Genomic DNA, 17,019 nt, shown 5'->3' on the forward strand with positions numbered 1-17,019 from the left:
AAAAACCTTAATACTTAAAGTAAAAATTAACTAATAAGTTTTAAGTCCACAACTTAAATATAATTTAATTTAAAATCAACTTGAGTCATTAAGTAATAATTATTAAGTTTTACCGAACACCCCTAATTCACTTAAAACTTATTACTTATTTTTTATTTTAAGTATTAAAGTTGCTTGGTAAAGTTAAATAAAAATTTATTCTTAACCATTCAATTGAAATATCCACCCTTATTAATTTTAACTAGTAATTATATTTTTATTAATCTTAAGCAACAAATTTATATATTAAATATTCATATTTAAAGTATTGTAGATACATAAGATGACTAAAAAAATATTTACTTTTTATGAACATAAAATCATAGTTGTAAAATATACTTTCATTAAACATAAGTAAATGAGGTAAAAAAGATTTTAAATTAAAAATAAGTTAATTATTTTAACTTAATACTTAAAGTTATTTTTTTATTTTAAAGTTAGGATATTAAGTTATTTTATTAAGTATGCTTAATTTACTTAATTACTTAAATTAAATTATTAAATTATATTAATTCATTAAATTGATTTACTAATCACCCTCTAAGTACGAAACTCAAAATTTAAACCCTTTGGACCAACATTATAATACAAACAAATAAGATGTAAGTGCAACCAAACAAGAGTTATATGCAAATAAATGGAACTTAGAGTGTGTTTGACAATATTATGAGAAATGTTTCTAGTCTTTCTAATACTTGAAAAATAAAAATTTTTAAGTGTTAAAAAAGACTAGAAATACTTTCCAGAATCACTATCAAACGCACTCTTAGAGTGCTTTTGACATTGATTTTAGAAAATATTTTTAGTCTTTATAATATTTAAATAATAAAAAAAATTAAATATTAGAAAGTTAAAACTGCTTCCTAAAATTACTACTGCCAAACGGGCTCCTAATCAAGATACAAACAATTGAAACTATTTTTATTTTATACTATATGGTAATGGTTAATCTGATTGACCACCACTTTTCCATATCCAACCGAAAAACTACCACTTTTTTGCACCACAGAGATAGAATGACCATTTTTCAAACACCCTCTTGGTTAAAAAAATCCATTCAAGAACCACTCATTTTGATTTTGAATTTTTTTTCCCCTTTGGTAAGACTATAGATGTTGCACTCGGAAATCTTTTGATTAAAGAATCAATGAAAACTGAAAACATAGTGATGTGATTGAGGATTAGTTCTATGAAACTATCCACTAAAAAAAGATAGCCTAGAACAGAGCCCAATAAAGAAAGCAAGCTTAGAGTCGGCAATGGGATGGATTCATCAATGTGGAGTCTTTTACAATACCTAACTCAAACCCCACCCATCTAATAAATGTATAATTTAATAATAATAATAAAATATCCTTGTCTATATTTGAAAATATTACACTAATGAATCTAAAAATCCAAAACATCACTGATTTTCCCTCTCATCATGTCCCATCTGTCAAAAATAAAAAATAAAAAATAAAAAAATTTGAAATGACAAAACCCTCATTTGGAAGAAGGCAAGAGGTTTTGTTTTGGGCTTCTTTTTTTTTTTTTTTTTTTCATTTTTTTCATTTTTTTCATTTTTTTTTCTTCTTGTTCCTTGCTCTTCTCAACCAACAAGTCAAAAACTTCTTCATGTTTACTTATCATAAATCAATTTGGGGTATCTGTAATCAATTATTTTGATCTTTGATTTCAGGATTATGTTCTTTGAACATTGGCTTTTGTGGGTTCTTGTTCCTCAGTACCCGTTCCAATGAATGAGAGCCCACACCACATGCATTTCTAGATTCAATTTTGGACATGGAGACTAAATTAGCTTAGGGGCCATTTTTCAAATTTCTATTTGTATGTAAACAACTTTATTCCACATCAAGAAAACATAGGATCTCTATTTCAAGAGTCGGGTTCAGATGAACTTGGATGTTCCAAATATAACTGCAGACAAAGAGGTTCAGTAGTCATTGATTTGATAGGAGATATTACTGGAGGCGTCTGCCACTGCTTAGTGTCTGTTGGGATCCATACCTCTGCATCTTTGCTCCTACTTGCATCAGGAAGAGAATGGAAGTATGCTGTTATCTCCCATCTGCAATCTGCTAAAAGAAGACCATCTTCAAAACCTGATTTCGATATCTACAAAAATAAAGCCCATTTTGTTTGGTGTAACTTTCTGGTTGATTGAAGTTTTTTCTGCATATTAAAAGAGCTTTACAATGTGTTTGATTACAAACTACAAAGTTTTTTTCTGTGTAAAATCTCTTTTTGTAGTTAGAGGTGAGTTGCTTTGGTAGAGAGAGGAGTTTTGGAATGGGGTTTCAGATTAAAAAAAAAATTCACATATCAAGTAAAAACCTACCTTCATGTATATCTTTCAGGAAAAACTTTCCCTGGAGGTTGCAGTTGTGCCAGAAGGGCCTTAAGATGGGGCAAAAAGAACACAACTAACACATATTAGATCTCTGGTTAACACCAGAGAATTTGGTAGAACCATGCATATCTAGCAAATAAGCTGCTCAATTAATCAACCGAGCATTCAACAAAATATGGCAAGGATCAATTAGACATATTTCAAGTTTTGGAATATTAAAGACTGAATTATGGACCTAATTGCTTATAGTTTTCACTTACCCCTGGGGAGAGCCTTAGTGAGGGTTTCTGATACAGGAAGCTTGATCAAGAACGACCTGAGAGAGAACTCCAGGGCAGCTTCTTCTACTTTTGAGTCATACGATTGGTTCACTGCAAGCTTGAATATGAATCTCTCTATGGGAATGTTGTCAACATTGAAGAAAATAACTGCTACTCTCTCCACCAATCCCTAGTTTGTAAAACAAGACGTTTAGGATTCAGTGGAACTGCATGGCACATACACAAAATTATAATGAAAAGATCATTTGCCTGCATATGACATTGGCAGAGATAGTTGGAAGTGTCAAACATTAGTATTGTTCTTAATTGTTCTTTACCAGAAAAAGAAATTGCCCATCTACAGATCAAGCAAATATCTTCATGGAGACTAGCAACAGGATATCACTGTATCTGTGCAATACTATATAAAGTTTCCAGCATAAATGCATTAGGATCTGAACAATAGCTTCTGCCTGGATATCTAACCAAGGTTAATCTCATCATTTCTTGAAAATCTTTCTAGAAGCAGCAACAACAATCAGTTCGACAATCCCTCAAATTATAACAAATTCTAGGTTTCACTTGTTTAGTGATTTTGATAGTATGCTAATGGAATTACCTGTCTGCCAACACATTTCAGTCACAAGATATCCTATTGGTTATACAATTTAAAATCTGCAACCAAATGGTAAATTCATCCTTAATGAAAAGGATAGCAAGCTCATTTAATGAGCTTTAGGGATCTCCATTATTTAAAAAGGAAACTTTCAAAACTTATTCTCAAAAAAAAAAAACAAAAAAAAAAAATCATTTCAAGCTAATTCTAGAAGTCTGTATTGCTGCAAATAGTGTCTTTTTAATAATGAAGAATAGAAATATTGGAAAATTGAAAAGAAAAAATAAAATAAGTATATATCTATAGTTGAAAAAGCCTTTCTTTTAGGTGCTTCCTAGTATAGAAAAATGCACTATTCTTTAAGGATTTGTTCTAAAAATATTTCAATCAGACAAAAGGTTCAAAATTGATCATTTTAATAGTTAGACTATTTTTATGGTTAGGATTTCTTCATAAACAATAATAATTTTTTCATTGATGAGCTTTTCATACACCACTGCAGCTTATTTGGTTCAGAATGATTTGCCAAATGTAAATTAGTAGTATGAATGGTTCATACAATCCACCAAAAGTCATTTGTTCAGGTATGACCTATATATGCCTTTAGAATTAAACTCTATTTCACCTGATAAGCTTTTCCATGCTCCACAGGTTTATACGTATCTGAGAATTTTACCGAAGTCAATACAAACACCACATATAATCAATCAAAACCCATTTGTTGGGTGAGGCTCATTTCTAAAAAATAACTTTCTTCCAAGACATTCTACCCACATATCTATGGACTATGGGTTTTATTTTTCTAACTTATTCCCCCAGTTACCTATGTGATGCAGTTCTCTTCATTGGATAATAGAAGAGTGAAGCATCTGAAATTCCATTGATAGCTATTTTTACTTATCAGCCTACTCTAGACTCATGTAGCATAGCACAAACAGCTCATTCACAACACGCCAAGCTGCCACACTGACTTAAAGAAATGATCAGTATTGACATAAGTTCAATCAGGTCTCTATTGCAATCACAATATCAAAAGATTGCTTCTAAGATTAAGCATGCATTTGAAAGCCCACATCCAACAGGAACCAAATGGGTTTCATTGAGCGCACTATACCATTTAAACCAAAGATTAAGGTTTTTGGAGATCAGATAAAGAAATATAGGGGCCTTGTGGATACAAGAAGCCACCATAAAAACCCATCTTATTTGATGCCACTAAGGGCCTAACACATTTTTGACCATGGATTATCAACTATTCATTAACATATTTGCAGTTAAGATCTTCCCCCAAACAGCTTCCCATGCAAAAAAGAAAAAAAAAACATTGTAAGGAAAGCTTGGGATTCCAAATCTCTTTGGTTGGGAATACTAAATTGCTCTTAGCACTTGAGGATCTGTTGGACGACTTGACAGTTAAATTTCCCCTCCTATCGTCATTCTAAATTGCTCTTGCACTTTCAAAGGTTAAATAAACTCCAGATATTGGGTTAACACTTCTATTTTGGAAGGGTCTTCTAAATTGAACCTCCCAATAGCCACCTCCAGCTCCCCCTCTATCCCATAAATCTGCAATTGTATCATTTTTGGAGGATGCTATTCTAAAAAGCGTAGGGAATGTGTCCTTTAACTTAAACACCCCCACCCATCTGTCCCACTAAAATTTAGTACATCTAACACTTAAGATTCAGATAGCTAATCTGAGACTGAAATCTTCTCAACCTTTTCTCATGTCTTCTATAGGCTCATCCCAAAAGGATCCCTCACCCCTCGGGCAATCCATCCCTCCTCCATCTCTCTAAATTTTCCATATATAATCTTCCTTCACAAGTTCCCACTCAAAAGAAAACCTCCACAACCATTTGCTTAACCAGGCTTAGAAGGCCCTCTAATTTTCTTAGACCCAGCCCTTCGTACTTCTTATCCTTATAGACATCTAACAAATTTACCAAATGGATTTTCATTTTCCCCCCTATCACCCCACAAAAAGTCTCTTTGACTATGTATCTTTCTTTTTTCCTTCATATCACCTCACAGTATAAGAGAAATTTCATACTCTTTAATTTTCTCTAATCTAATAGATTGGGAGGTTTGATAGAGATATATCACTGTAATTTTGGCAAATACACAGTCATTAATTAAAAAAAATATTGCAAATAGTGTCAAAGGACAGCTTTGCTGTCCACACTTCTTTCCTTATTTTAGCCCACAATTCTTTCCTCATTTTAGCCCACAATTGTTTCCTTATTTCTCCATTTATTATTCTGTACAGTTAGCATATATTATTTGACAGATTATAGTTTACATGTATAGGGCTAGAATCATGCGGGGATTTATTTACTTTTATTTGCTTTCACATATTTCCACTGACTTACAAATTGCTGATATCTTCACCAAGGCTCTACCTCATCATCGATATTGCTTGCTAAGTAGCAAATTGATGCTTGTTGATCAACCTGCATCAATTTGAGGGGGGCTGTCAAAGGACAGCTTTGCTGTCCACACTTCTTTCCTCATTTTAGCCCACAATTGTTTCCTTATTTCTCCATTTATTATTCTGTACAGTTAGCATATATTATTTGACAGATTATAGTTTACATGTATAGGGCTAGAATCATGCGGGGATTTATTTACTTTTATTTGCTTTCCATGTATAGCATCTTTGTAAAGTCTATATATAATATACAAAACTCAAGGCTAAGGTATTCGGCCATTCACATAATATTTTGACAAATAGAGCATATGCAAAATAATCTCAAAACCACAGCAACCATTGCTAAATTGGATCATGTCTCAAGGAGATTATTTCACTTTAGAGACGATATTGGCTTCCCAAACTTTAACCCATAAGAGTATATCACCTCAAAATCATCTCTATTATGCATTGGTATGCAAAGCAGGCTCCATTGCCTTTTCAGAAAATTACAAATCACCCTATTTGTTCATCAAAATATGGGAAGTTCCCATTGTTGAAGTGAAAAGCACAGATAGAGGATTAGAGGAAGGGCAGAGGATGGGAATCTAAGATCACCAAGCAAAACGATTACAATAATAGCATCACCACAACCACTATCACCATCCACATCATCAATAACAAGAAACATCAACCAATACTTCAAAGGAGAATTCAAAGGTTTTGTAGGTTTCAAAGCCCAACTACATTCTTGTTCAAGTACATCATGGCCTAGCCACTGATAGCCACAGCTTAGCTGAAAGACTAGGTAGGAAATTCCAACTTCCAAGTTCCCCCCATCACCGGATACCCATACCTGGAATTTTATTTCCACTCAAAACTGTCTCTTTAGACACCATTTTAGCCTTTTGATTGCAAACAAAATCATGCATTCAAAATGATTTCAATGGAACTCATGTTTTCTAGACATGACTTTCCATTAACATTGTAACTTGAAAACACACTTCAACTTAACCTCCACTGACCATACGTTTCACTCAGTACATCCATGTGCTGTCAGCAGCCTGCATGGCAGAAACTGCCACCATTCAGAATTATTTCGAGGACTTCCATTTTTTGCAGTTCATTTCAAATTGTCATATTTGTTTTTAAAAAAGAAAAATATCCTATATCATTTGTGTACTTCGAGGTGAGCACAGGTAGATGTGTGCACATCTAAACTCTTGAACTTATTTGGTCTTCTTCTATATCATGATACGAAATAAAGTGTACATGTAACATACAACCTCCTACATTGAAGCTTTGCCCATTTCTAAACATTTTAGTGGACATTGCAATAGATTTAGAAAGTGTACAAGGACCTTCACAGAACATCATTTCCATATCTTCGTTTTATGCCCTAGACTCCTATTATTGGCAAAAATTCGAAAGTGACATCATGTGGGCATTCCAAAAACAACAAGAAAAACAAAATTCTCATCTTTAATAACGTAACATATCACATATGGGAATTCCAAGAACAACGTGGAGACAAAATTATAATCTTCAACAACGTAAAATATATCATTTGGACGCTCTGAAAATAACAACAAAAATAAAATTTCATCTTAAATAATATAGTATATATTTTTGGGCGTTTAGAAAACAAGAAAACAAAAATTTCATCTTCAATAATATAGCATATATCATATGGGCATTCCAGAAACTAAGAAGGAAAAAAAATAGACTAAATAAACAGAAGGGGAAAAAAAAAGCGCTGACCTTTTGGATAAAAGGAAGAAGTCCAGAGACAGCAGAGTGGATGTAGTCTCTGAGCTGAGGATGGCGAGCCCTCTGAACCACCGCATTCATATATCTCCTTCTCTCAAATGCGCCTGCACACCCACCACAATTTTTGCGAAAATTCAGTCAGGCTTGTTGGTTGGAGAGAAAAGTCAGGTAAATAAAGGAAATTACACCGAAAAATGCAAGGAGAACTTAATCCCACTTGACCAAAATAGTGGGTATTAAGCAGAATTGAATAATGAAAATGTAAGACTCAAAATTTTGATCCATTTGATTTTCTCAAGTTCTCTTGGAAACCATACAGAGAAGTGTAAGTCCCGAGGATAAAATCCTTTAAGAAATGCAACAGGAATTCCAATTACCCTTGTTTGATTGCCCAGAAAACAGAGGAAAATAAAAGAAAATTTACATAAATTCATATTTGAACTTCTCTTAATCGAAAAATGAGAAGAGAAAAAGAAAAGAAAGACAAAACCCGAACCCACTTTGGGAAAAAATAGTGGGTATTACCCAGAGATGAAAAGCAGAAAATCTAAGACTCAAAAAGTTAGATTATATTTGATTTTTCTCAAGTTTACTTGGAAACCAAACAAAGAAGCCATGAAATGGGTTTATTTATTTACCAGAAGGATAAATTCCTTTGAGAAAAACGATTGAAGTAATGGCGACCTCTAAAAATTCCACAAGAATGCGAGCAGTCTCATCTTGCGGAGATTGATTCTCCCTTCTGTCCATCACCATGAATCAATCAACCAAGCTCTCCAGAGAAAAAGTCATTTGAAAATGAAACGGCAGTGGCTTGCAAAGGAAAATAAGCAAATGAAATTAAAAAAGCACCTCTGTAATTCAACTTCTCTTTTCTTTTTCTTTTTTTTCCTTGGGCTCCTTTAACTAACTAGCCCAAGTCCAAGACAGATAGGCCCGGCCCGGTACATTTCTTTCCCTGTGTTGGAAGTTTTGTGTTGTAAAATAAAAATTATATCTCAATATTTTCATTTAAAAAGAATGAAATATCTTTTATACTTAGTATTATTTTAAAGTCGTTCTATAATTTACAATTTAGTAAGTAATTTTTTATTTATTTGTTAATAATATTCATAATTAAAATATTTAAGATTTATAAATAAATAATGTTATATTATATTATTTAATATATAAAAACAATTTGAATATATTATATTGGGGTTGGTGGGTGCATAAATCGGTTGACCCAACCCAATCCAATCAAATAAAAGATTAGGGGAGCAATTTTTGAAAGTTGGAACTACGAGAAATTACCCTAAAACCACCCTCATAAATATATATATATATATATAGGGAAATTCTACAATACCTCCTTCGGTACCATGCCTCCATTTTTTTTCATCCATTGGATGAAAATGATTAAATCTCAGCCATCCAAATGAAAAAAAAAAAAAATTTCAAAAAAAATTTCTACCGGGTACCTCCCCTTCCCGTTCTCTCCCCCATTTCTCCTCCTTTTCCCCTTTTTCCCCCCAAATTTGCTATCTTCCCCTCCATAGCTGGCTGTCTCACGCATCCTCCATAGCCGAGTTCCTCAGCTCACCCATTTCCCGCTCTCATCTTTCTTCCCCTCCATAGCTGGCTGTCTCACGCATCCTCCATAGCCGACTTCCTCAGCTCACCCATTTCCCGCTCTCATCTTTGTTTTCTCTCCCTTTTCCCGTTTTTCTCTCCACTGATTCTCCACAGCTGGGTGAAGACCACGGTCGGCTTCAACCGGGCCAACCTCTTCGAGGGCGACGTCGTAGACCTTATCAAAGACGTCTCCACAGCTAGGTGGAGACCACCTTCGCCGTCAACCGGGATCAAAGACATCTTCACAAGTGGGTGGAGACCACCATCGCCATGAACCGGGCCAACCTCCTCCAAGCTGACGTCTTGACCTCATCAAAGAAGTCTCCCTCAAGGATCGCGAGCTCAGGATTGTGGGCGAGGTCGGTGCCAAGATCCGAGTCTTAGACTTCATTTCTCCCGATGTCCAGGTCAGCTATTTTTTCTGCTAGATTCTTCTTCTCAAAGATTTTATGTAAATTTTCTGAACTTTTGCTTTCTCTCCCCCCTACCCCTGCATTTTGTCACACCAATAATTTCGGTTCTTTCACACGGAGAATTTTAGTGGAATCTTCATAACCGTTGTGTTTTCTTCATATTTTATATTTTATTTAAGAGGTGTAAGGGGTTGTTTTCAGGTTCTAAATTTAATGGTTTAAAAACCCGAATTGAAGACGTAGCTGGAAGAAGAAGAAGAGGGCGTGTAGTACTAAGGAAAAGAAAGCTGAGAAGGACACAATTGTTTGTTACTCAAAAGGCGCTTGTATCCTAATTATTTGGCGAGTTCTATATAAAGGGAAAAAAATGTGAAGAGTAATTATCTGTTTTACAATATTGTGTCCATTATATTTCATGTTTTTTGTTAGATTTATGGATTGATTACATTATAGAAAAAGAGGGTGGTTAGATTATTGAAGATTGAAAAAAATTTATATGTTAATTTTGTCATCATTTTAAATGTAAAGATATCTAGGGAGGATGTTGTAGTTGTAATGGTATTTGTATTTATTTGGCATTTGATTGATTGTAGTAAGATATAAAAATAAAATTTATTGAAATGTGAAAAAAACTTATGTTGAGGTAATGTGGGGGTGAAAGTATGTTTGATTTATTATATCTGAAATCATATTATAAAAATTGACTTAAATGATTTGATTTAATTTTTAGGAGCGAACGCGATGGTCTTGAAGTTGTTAGAAATCCAAAGAGGCCTATCAACGCTTGGATACATTACTAGTAAGGGAAAATAGAAATATGTAAAATAATATGTTTTTTAATATATTTTTTGTGGTTGTTATTGTTAAATTTGTTTGAAATTGTTTTGTTGTAACGATCAATTAGCCATGATGAAAGAGAAGGATAAAGGAGTGAAGATAAATGATGATGTAAGGAATAATATTGCTATGTCTAATATAATTACATATATATATATATATATATATATATATATATATATTTTACTTTATACATATAAAAGATTATTCATTTTTTATATTCTCCGTTTCAAGCATTTCAAAAAAGGTGATCCAGAGTTTTATGTATTAAATATTATATCTATTAGTATTATTTTTCCAATATATTTTATACATGCTTTTAATTATTTTCTTTTAATTACAAATTTAGTTTTTAATCAAAACTTTTGTTTCATAAAATAAGTAATGTAAAAAAATGAATATAATAAATTTATGAACCATTAGATATACATATATGATATTTTAATTAAATAAAAAAAATGAAAATAAATTAGGATGAAATTTAATAATTTTTTCTCCAAGACCGTTCAAATATATATATATATATCTTTTGCTTTTTCTATTTTTCATGGTTAACTAAGGAAAAAAAAAAAGGATATATTTAGAAATTATTCTTAAAAATGAAATACAAAATAATTATCCCACTATAAAATAACGCTTGACAAATTTTAGGCTATAATTGTCTTGAAAACCAAGTAATTTCGAATAATTTGAAGTATTTTTATTGCTTTTACAAAAACATCGTAAAAGAAAAAGCCCAAAAGAGTAAATTGAAAATTTGTATTTTATGTTATATATTATTATGAGTTTCTAAACAAAATTTTATTTCTCAAAACAACTAAAAATTATTCCACAATGTATTTCCAACTTACCCTAAATCCTTGCCCTGAAAAATGAATCAATAGATTCAATACTTTCTACTCAAAAGGGTCTGGTTGATTCCACTGGGTGAACACACACTCCAAAAACCAACTCCAACTCCAACCCCCGCCCCCCCCCACCCCCCCTCCCCCCCCCCCTCATCACAAGCCACAGGCCACCAACCAAATAGTCGACTAAGGTTCCCTTACCCTTTTTGAAGGAGACCCCATCATTCCTTTATTCCTCTGCCCATGCACTTTGACAGAGAGCGTATTAGTTCATATTCTTGTCTTCAACCACAAGTTCTTCATATTCCAAGCACCAAATATCTCATCATCTTTATCCTCCACCCAGCTACCACATCAGAATTCGATCTTTCTAATTGCAGTATATCTATATAATCTATTAGTGTATTGTAAATCAATAAGAAAAAAGTGGCTTCACCACCTCTTTCACCTGCTCTCTTGACCCAAACCAAGAAACCACAATAATATGATGAAGCAAAACTGATGAGAACTGGTGATCAACCACTAATGATCAGCACCATCCGTCATGTTGTCCTTAGTACCTGAGTTCATTTTCAATCTTCCACCAAGCAAAAATATCACACAACACAACAAGTAGAATCCAATCAAATAGAAAAACATTCAACCATGGTTTAAGAAAAAAAAAATAGTATCATCTCTCCAAACCAATGTTGGTTGAAATAGTTCCACGACAAAACCATATAGACGAGATAACATTAACTTTGCTGTTCTTGTCGACCATGACTAAATTGAAAACATAATTTGAAAAAACGGGAAACATCCCCCGTTACAACTTCAACACCACTAAAGTACTACTACTCCACGGTAAAAATATTAATGAAAACAAAATTATGCTCAAATCACCCTTACCTTGAGTATCATCGTCACATTCCACCAATATGGTCCTCTTTTGCTTTATTTGACAATGATCACGGACCACTTATAGCTTGTCCTCGAACTCAGATAGCGGGGTCATCTGCTCCTTCAAGCCCTTCCTTTTTCGGATATCTGCTACAAGTTGGGCAGCAGTTGAACCAGCTTCAAGCGGGTCAGCTGACATTACGTCCCAGTGATCAAACACACACTGTGGGAACGCCTGTCCTGAGGTTGCAGCTCTCAAAGTGCCAGAAAATCCAAAGGATTCGACGACAGGGAGGTATGCCTTGATGTTGTAGAGTGGGGTACCCGGCCTCTGCATTTCCTCGAATACATGCCCACGCTTTTGATTCAGAACACTATAGATTCCACCAAGTGCCTGCTCTGGGGCTTGGATCTCCACCAAGTAGACTGGCTCAAGGAGTCGGGGTTTAGCTGTCAGCTGGGAAGCATAGATGACCCTCCTAGCAGTGGGAATGACTTGACCACCACCTCTGTGAATTGCATCAGCATGGAGGACCACATCACAGACTTCAAAGCAAATACCCCTCATGTTTTCTTCAGCCAATGCACCTTCCTTTGATGCCCACTGGAACCCAGCAACAACAGAATCCTTAATTTCATTAAGATACTGAACTCCCTTACACATATCAACCACCATGTTAGGGCCAGTGGTCTCAGGTCCAAAACACCAGATTTTCTTTGCAAGATCCTTGTCCCAACCAAACTCCTCAGACAAGATCTTGGAACGAGCTTTGGGATCATCCCTTGGACCAACACGACCATCGTCAATGGCCTCTGCAAGACCTTCCTCCAAAGGTCGGGCCTCCATGTAGAGACGGTTGTGCTTGTTAGGGGACTTGCTCATCACAGTTCTGCAAGACTTCTCAAGAACAGTCTCACGGAAGGACACAACAGGGTCAGACTTAACAATCTCAGCACCACCCATGAAATCATCCTGCAGATCCTTCAAACAGATCTCCAGGTGGAGTTCACCAGCACCAGCAATGATGTGCTCCCCAGATTCCTCAATACTACAGACCACCATAGGATCTGACTTTGCCAAACGCTTCAAACCTTCAACAAGTTTAGGAAGGTCAGATGCAACTTTGCACTGCACTGCAACACGAACAACAGGTGAGACAGAGAACTTCATTGCTCTGATTGGATGGGCATCAGACTCCTTCTCATTGGTCAATGTAGCATTCTTAGTGATGAACTGATCCAAACCAACCATAGCTACAGTGTTTCCACAGGGCACATCCTCAACAGTTTCCTGCCTCTTTCCCATCCAAATAACAGTTCTCTGCACACTCTTGACATACAGATCCTTCTTCTCACCAGGGACATAGTTTGGACCCATGATTCTTACCTTCAAACCAGTTGAAACCTTGCCAGAGAAAACACGTCCAAAAGCAAAGAATCTGCCTTTGTCAGAAGCAGGAATCATCTTTGAGACATAGAGCATGAGAGGGCCTTCAGGATCACAGTTTCTAATAGCAGTGGCATAGATATCATCCAAGGGTCCCTCATACAAGTTCTCTACACGGTATTTTTGAGCCGTGGAAGGTGAGGGAAGGTGGAAAATCATCATTTCTAGGAGGGCAGTACTTGCTGGGAGCCATGTCTGCATCACACGCTTCATCAGTGCCTTTCCCATCAAATCCTTCTCGTCAGACTTCATGGTCACACCAAGCTTCTGCAACATAGGCCACAGTTTATCCTTCTGATCGTTCATACAAGTGTTGATGATCTGCTTGATGGGTTCATAACAGAACTGAACAAAACCACGCTTGCAGTTGGGAGCACCAGTGTTCTTGGTGGTCCATTTTCTGGTACTAGGGTCAAAGAAATTCTCACCCCAAAGCCTTTCCATCATCTTAGACTCATCAACTCCAAATTTGGAAGCATACATTTTGGCAAAGTTGGTTAGAGTAAATGCCCAACCATGCAAACCAGCAGAGAACGCAACTGTTCCCTTTTCAGGGTAAACTTGAACATCACCAAGAAGTGGATCTTCATAAGTAGCCATGATAACATTTGCATTCTCAATAACCCTTGAGAATGTCTGGTAAGCCTCCTCTCCATCAACCTGAAGCTCAAGGAAGCACCTGTCCATCTTATTGACAGTTAAGACAGGACGGATCCTTTCACCCAGGGCCTGCCGCAGAACAGTTTCGGTCTGGACACAAACACCCTCAACACAATCCACAACCACAAGTGCACCATCAGTAATACGAAGAGCAGCAGTAACCTCAGATGAGAAGTCCACGTGCCCAGGGGAATCAATAAGATTGATAAGGTATTCGTTCCCTTGCCTCTCTCCCCTGTAGTTCTTGAGAGACTCATCACTCATCTCATAGTAGAGAGAGATACCAGTAGACTTAATTGTGATACCACGCTCAGCTTCATCCTGGCGGGTATCTGTCATCCGAACATCACCAGCAACTTCTTGAGCAATAATACCAGCAGCAGCCACTAAAGAATCTGTGAGGGTTGACTTTCCTGTTTAACAAAACAATAGCATTAGAACTTGTGATAAATAGAAGAATTAAACACAACATTAGACACAAATTTCTATGTAAATTTATACAAGAACACAACATTTAACAAATAATTCTATATAAATTTATACAAAAGAAGAGATTTCATGAAACAATAAAAAAGATAATGTGGAAAAACAAAAATCACATCATCACCCATAACATAGCATACCCTTACCACCTGGTTGGATCTGAAACCTTGAATATTTTACAATTAAGATAAACCTTAATCCCATCTACAAAAAATCTAGAAATCTCATAACTTCTTATCAACACCCTATAGCTTGAAGAATACGAAAAATGACATTTTCTAACCTCCACAAACATATGCTATATACACTACAAAAAGGGAATGAGACTGCAAGAATAACATGAGAACTATCACAAGAACTTCCCATAATCCTACATGCCAATAATAAGAAGAAAGCGAAGAGAGGATAAGAAGATTTAATACCATGATCAACATGAGCAATAACTGACATATTACGAATGTTATGCTTGTAGTCCATAATCCTACGAAGCTCCTCAACTGTAAACTTGACCTGCAGAAACGTGGTAAATATTCTCAATAAAGATCAAGAATAGAGGATATATCAGGTCAACAAGCCAGGAATATCAAATTAAGAATGCAATCCACTTACCATCTTGACTGCTCTCTAAATATCACAAACACAAAGTTTCAGTACGGAGGTGTTACACCACCTGCAAGCCATTATAATCAACCAAAATGATTAAGTTGTTGAGATTTTACAGGATAAAACAAAATCTAAAACTACTAGAGAAGCATACAGAAATACTCATCATCCACAAAGTATCAGCTGAGATCATATGCATGTTCACAGAAATAAACACACACACCCTTTAACCAATAAAGGGAAATGCATTTGAATTCATGCCACCACGAAAAACATCAAAACGAGCAACACACTACAAGCACATGGATATCAATATGACACTGATTAGAATTCACTTCCCACCAACACTTGCAGTTAATCAGTTACAAAACCAACAGACCCAGATAATAAAGTTTTCATAAAACTTCATATAAAAACACTAATCCCCTTGAAACAAGGGAAACACCAAATAACATCATAATTAATTATGACTAACAGACCATATACATAATGATTCAGTATGTTAAAACAAATCAATGATAATATTAATCAGCCATTTAACTAACCTAGGGTTTATATTAAGACCAACACAAACAGCAAAAGCTATGTGAATCCCACTTAACACTCCTCTATGTTTGATCAACATAAATACATTAAAGCCAATAATACTGACAAACTTTGTCCAACCAGTACTGTTTGGCAGCTGAAAAAATGAATCGAAAGAAAAGAAGGAAAAACAGTTAGAAAAAATTCAATTATACCTCCTTTTTTATTATTTTTTAGACACCAAACCAGCTTAACACAAATAAAACCTTTTACTACAACTTGCCGCTGTCAGAAATTGAACACTTGATAACAGAAAATCATACAAAAATCCACATATTCAGATATCAACGATAATCCAAATACGAAATTGTTAGAGACAAACAATAAATATTAGATCTACATCGATTGTAGCAACAGAATCATTAAGGAACACAGATCCAGCACAGATCTAATAAGGCGCCGGTAATCAGAAATCAAAAACAACAAAAACAATATCAGAACTATGTAACACAACAAAAAATTAAAAACATACAACCGATTTATTCGCAGAACAGATCAGGAAGACCAAGATTCGGTATACACGGACACAGAAAACAACAAAAATGGACATGGAGATAGTTTTTCATATAAGATTCACAGTTCTTAAAGGAATAATATAAACACTTTACACATTCAGAACCCAAAAAGGCAAACAGATTCGATTAAAATCCATCTTCAATCAGAAAACCCAGATGCAAAAACAACAAAAATCAAAAGAAACAAGGTGTTCCAGTTCAGAAACATAATTTTTGTGGACAAAAATCTGCAGATTTGCGATTGGATTAGAAAATAATTTTTTTTTTTTAAAAAAAGGAAACCATTGAAAGTGTTTACCAGAGGACGGAAACAAGGAGAAAAAGGGGGTTATAGAGGAAGAGAGATTGAGAAAAAGGGAGAAGAAGGAGGGATTTACCGAGAGAAGAGGAGGGCGGCTGCAGGAGGGTGCGGCTCTTATCACTTCTCAGTCTCCAGACAAAGGGTTACTGAGAAGAAATGAGGATAGGTGGCTCGGAAACCCTAGAGATATCTTATATATATACAGGAATATTCTGACCTTTTATTCTTGCTTTCCAAGTTTAGACCTAGGGCAAATGTTGGGCTTGGGCTTGGGTTATGGATTGGGCTCGGTCTTAGCGCACTTGGGGCCTGGGCTTCTTTTTTGGACAAAAAAATTTAAAATTATTAGGATATAAAAATGATCATAATTAGATGCTATTGCTAGG

The 17,019-nt window shown here is 35.1% G+C and overlaps 2 protein-coding genes and 1 long non-coding RNA gene across 4 annotated transcripts; 1 reads left to right on the plus strand and 2 right to left on the minus strand.

Annotated features, from left to right (window-relative positions):
- Nucleotides 1-1,825: 1,825 nt before the first annotated feature.
- LOC117908483 (DNA polymerase zeta processivity subunit) lies at nucleotides 1,826-8,279 on the minus strand. Of its 2 annotated transcripts, XM_034822089.1 has the most exons (5): nucleotides 8,087-8,279; nucleotides 7,440-7,552; nucleotides 2,653-2,842; nucleotides 2,050-2,117; nucleotides 1,826-1,959 (listed from the first exon to the last, which is right to left on the minus strand). In XM_034822089.1, the coding sequence occupies exons 1-5, from the start codon at nucleotides 8,202-8,204 to the stop codon at nucleotides 1,918-1,920; spliced, it is 531 nt and encodes a 176-aa protein (XP_034677980.1). In that variant the 5' UTR covers nucleotides 8,205-8,279; the 3' UTR covers nucleotides 1,826-1,917. The 2 variants fall into 2 exon arrangements, with proteins under 2 accessions (XP_034677980.1, XP_034677979.1); XM_034822088.1 differs by having other exon boundaries at nucleotides 1,826-2,117.
- A 1,118-nt stretch (nucleotides 8,280-9,397) lies between these two features.
- Nucleotides 9,398-10,250, plus strand: LOC117908409. Its single transcript, XR_004650185.1, has 3 exons — nucleotides 9,398-9,469; nucleotides 9,677-9,844; nucleotides 10,206-10,250. It is a non-coding gene; the product is annotated as an uncharacterized LOC117908409 (long non-coding RNA).
- Nucleotides 10,251-11,773: 1,523 nt separating this feature from the next.
- Nucleotides 11,774-16,814, minus strand: LOC117908562 (elongation factor 2). Its single transcript, XM_034822209.1, has 4 exons — nucleotides 16,710-16,814; nucleotides 15,239-15,299; nucleotides 15,052-15,139; nucleotides 11,774-14,559 (listed from the first exon to the last, which is right to left on the minus strand). The coding sequence occupies exons 2-4, from the start codon at nucleotides 15,239-15,241 to the stop codon at nucleotides 12,119-12,121; spliced, it is 2,532 nt and encodes an 843-aa protein (XP_034678100.1). The 5' UTR covers nucleotides 15,242-15,299; nucleotides 16,710-16,814; the 3' UTR covers nucleotides 11,774-12,118.
- Between the last annotated feature and the right edge of the window lie 205 nt (nucleotides 16,815-17,019).

Source organism: Vitis riparia, chromosome 19 (genome assembly GCF_004353265.1).
Source record: "Vitis riparia cultivar Riparia Gloire de Montpellier isolate 1030 chromosome 19, EGFV_Vit.rip_1.0, whole genome shotgun sequence".
Taxonomy (NCBI): Eukaryota; Viridiplantae; Streptophyta; class Magnoliopsida; order Vitales; family Vitaceae; genus Vitis; species Vitis riparia.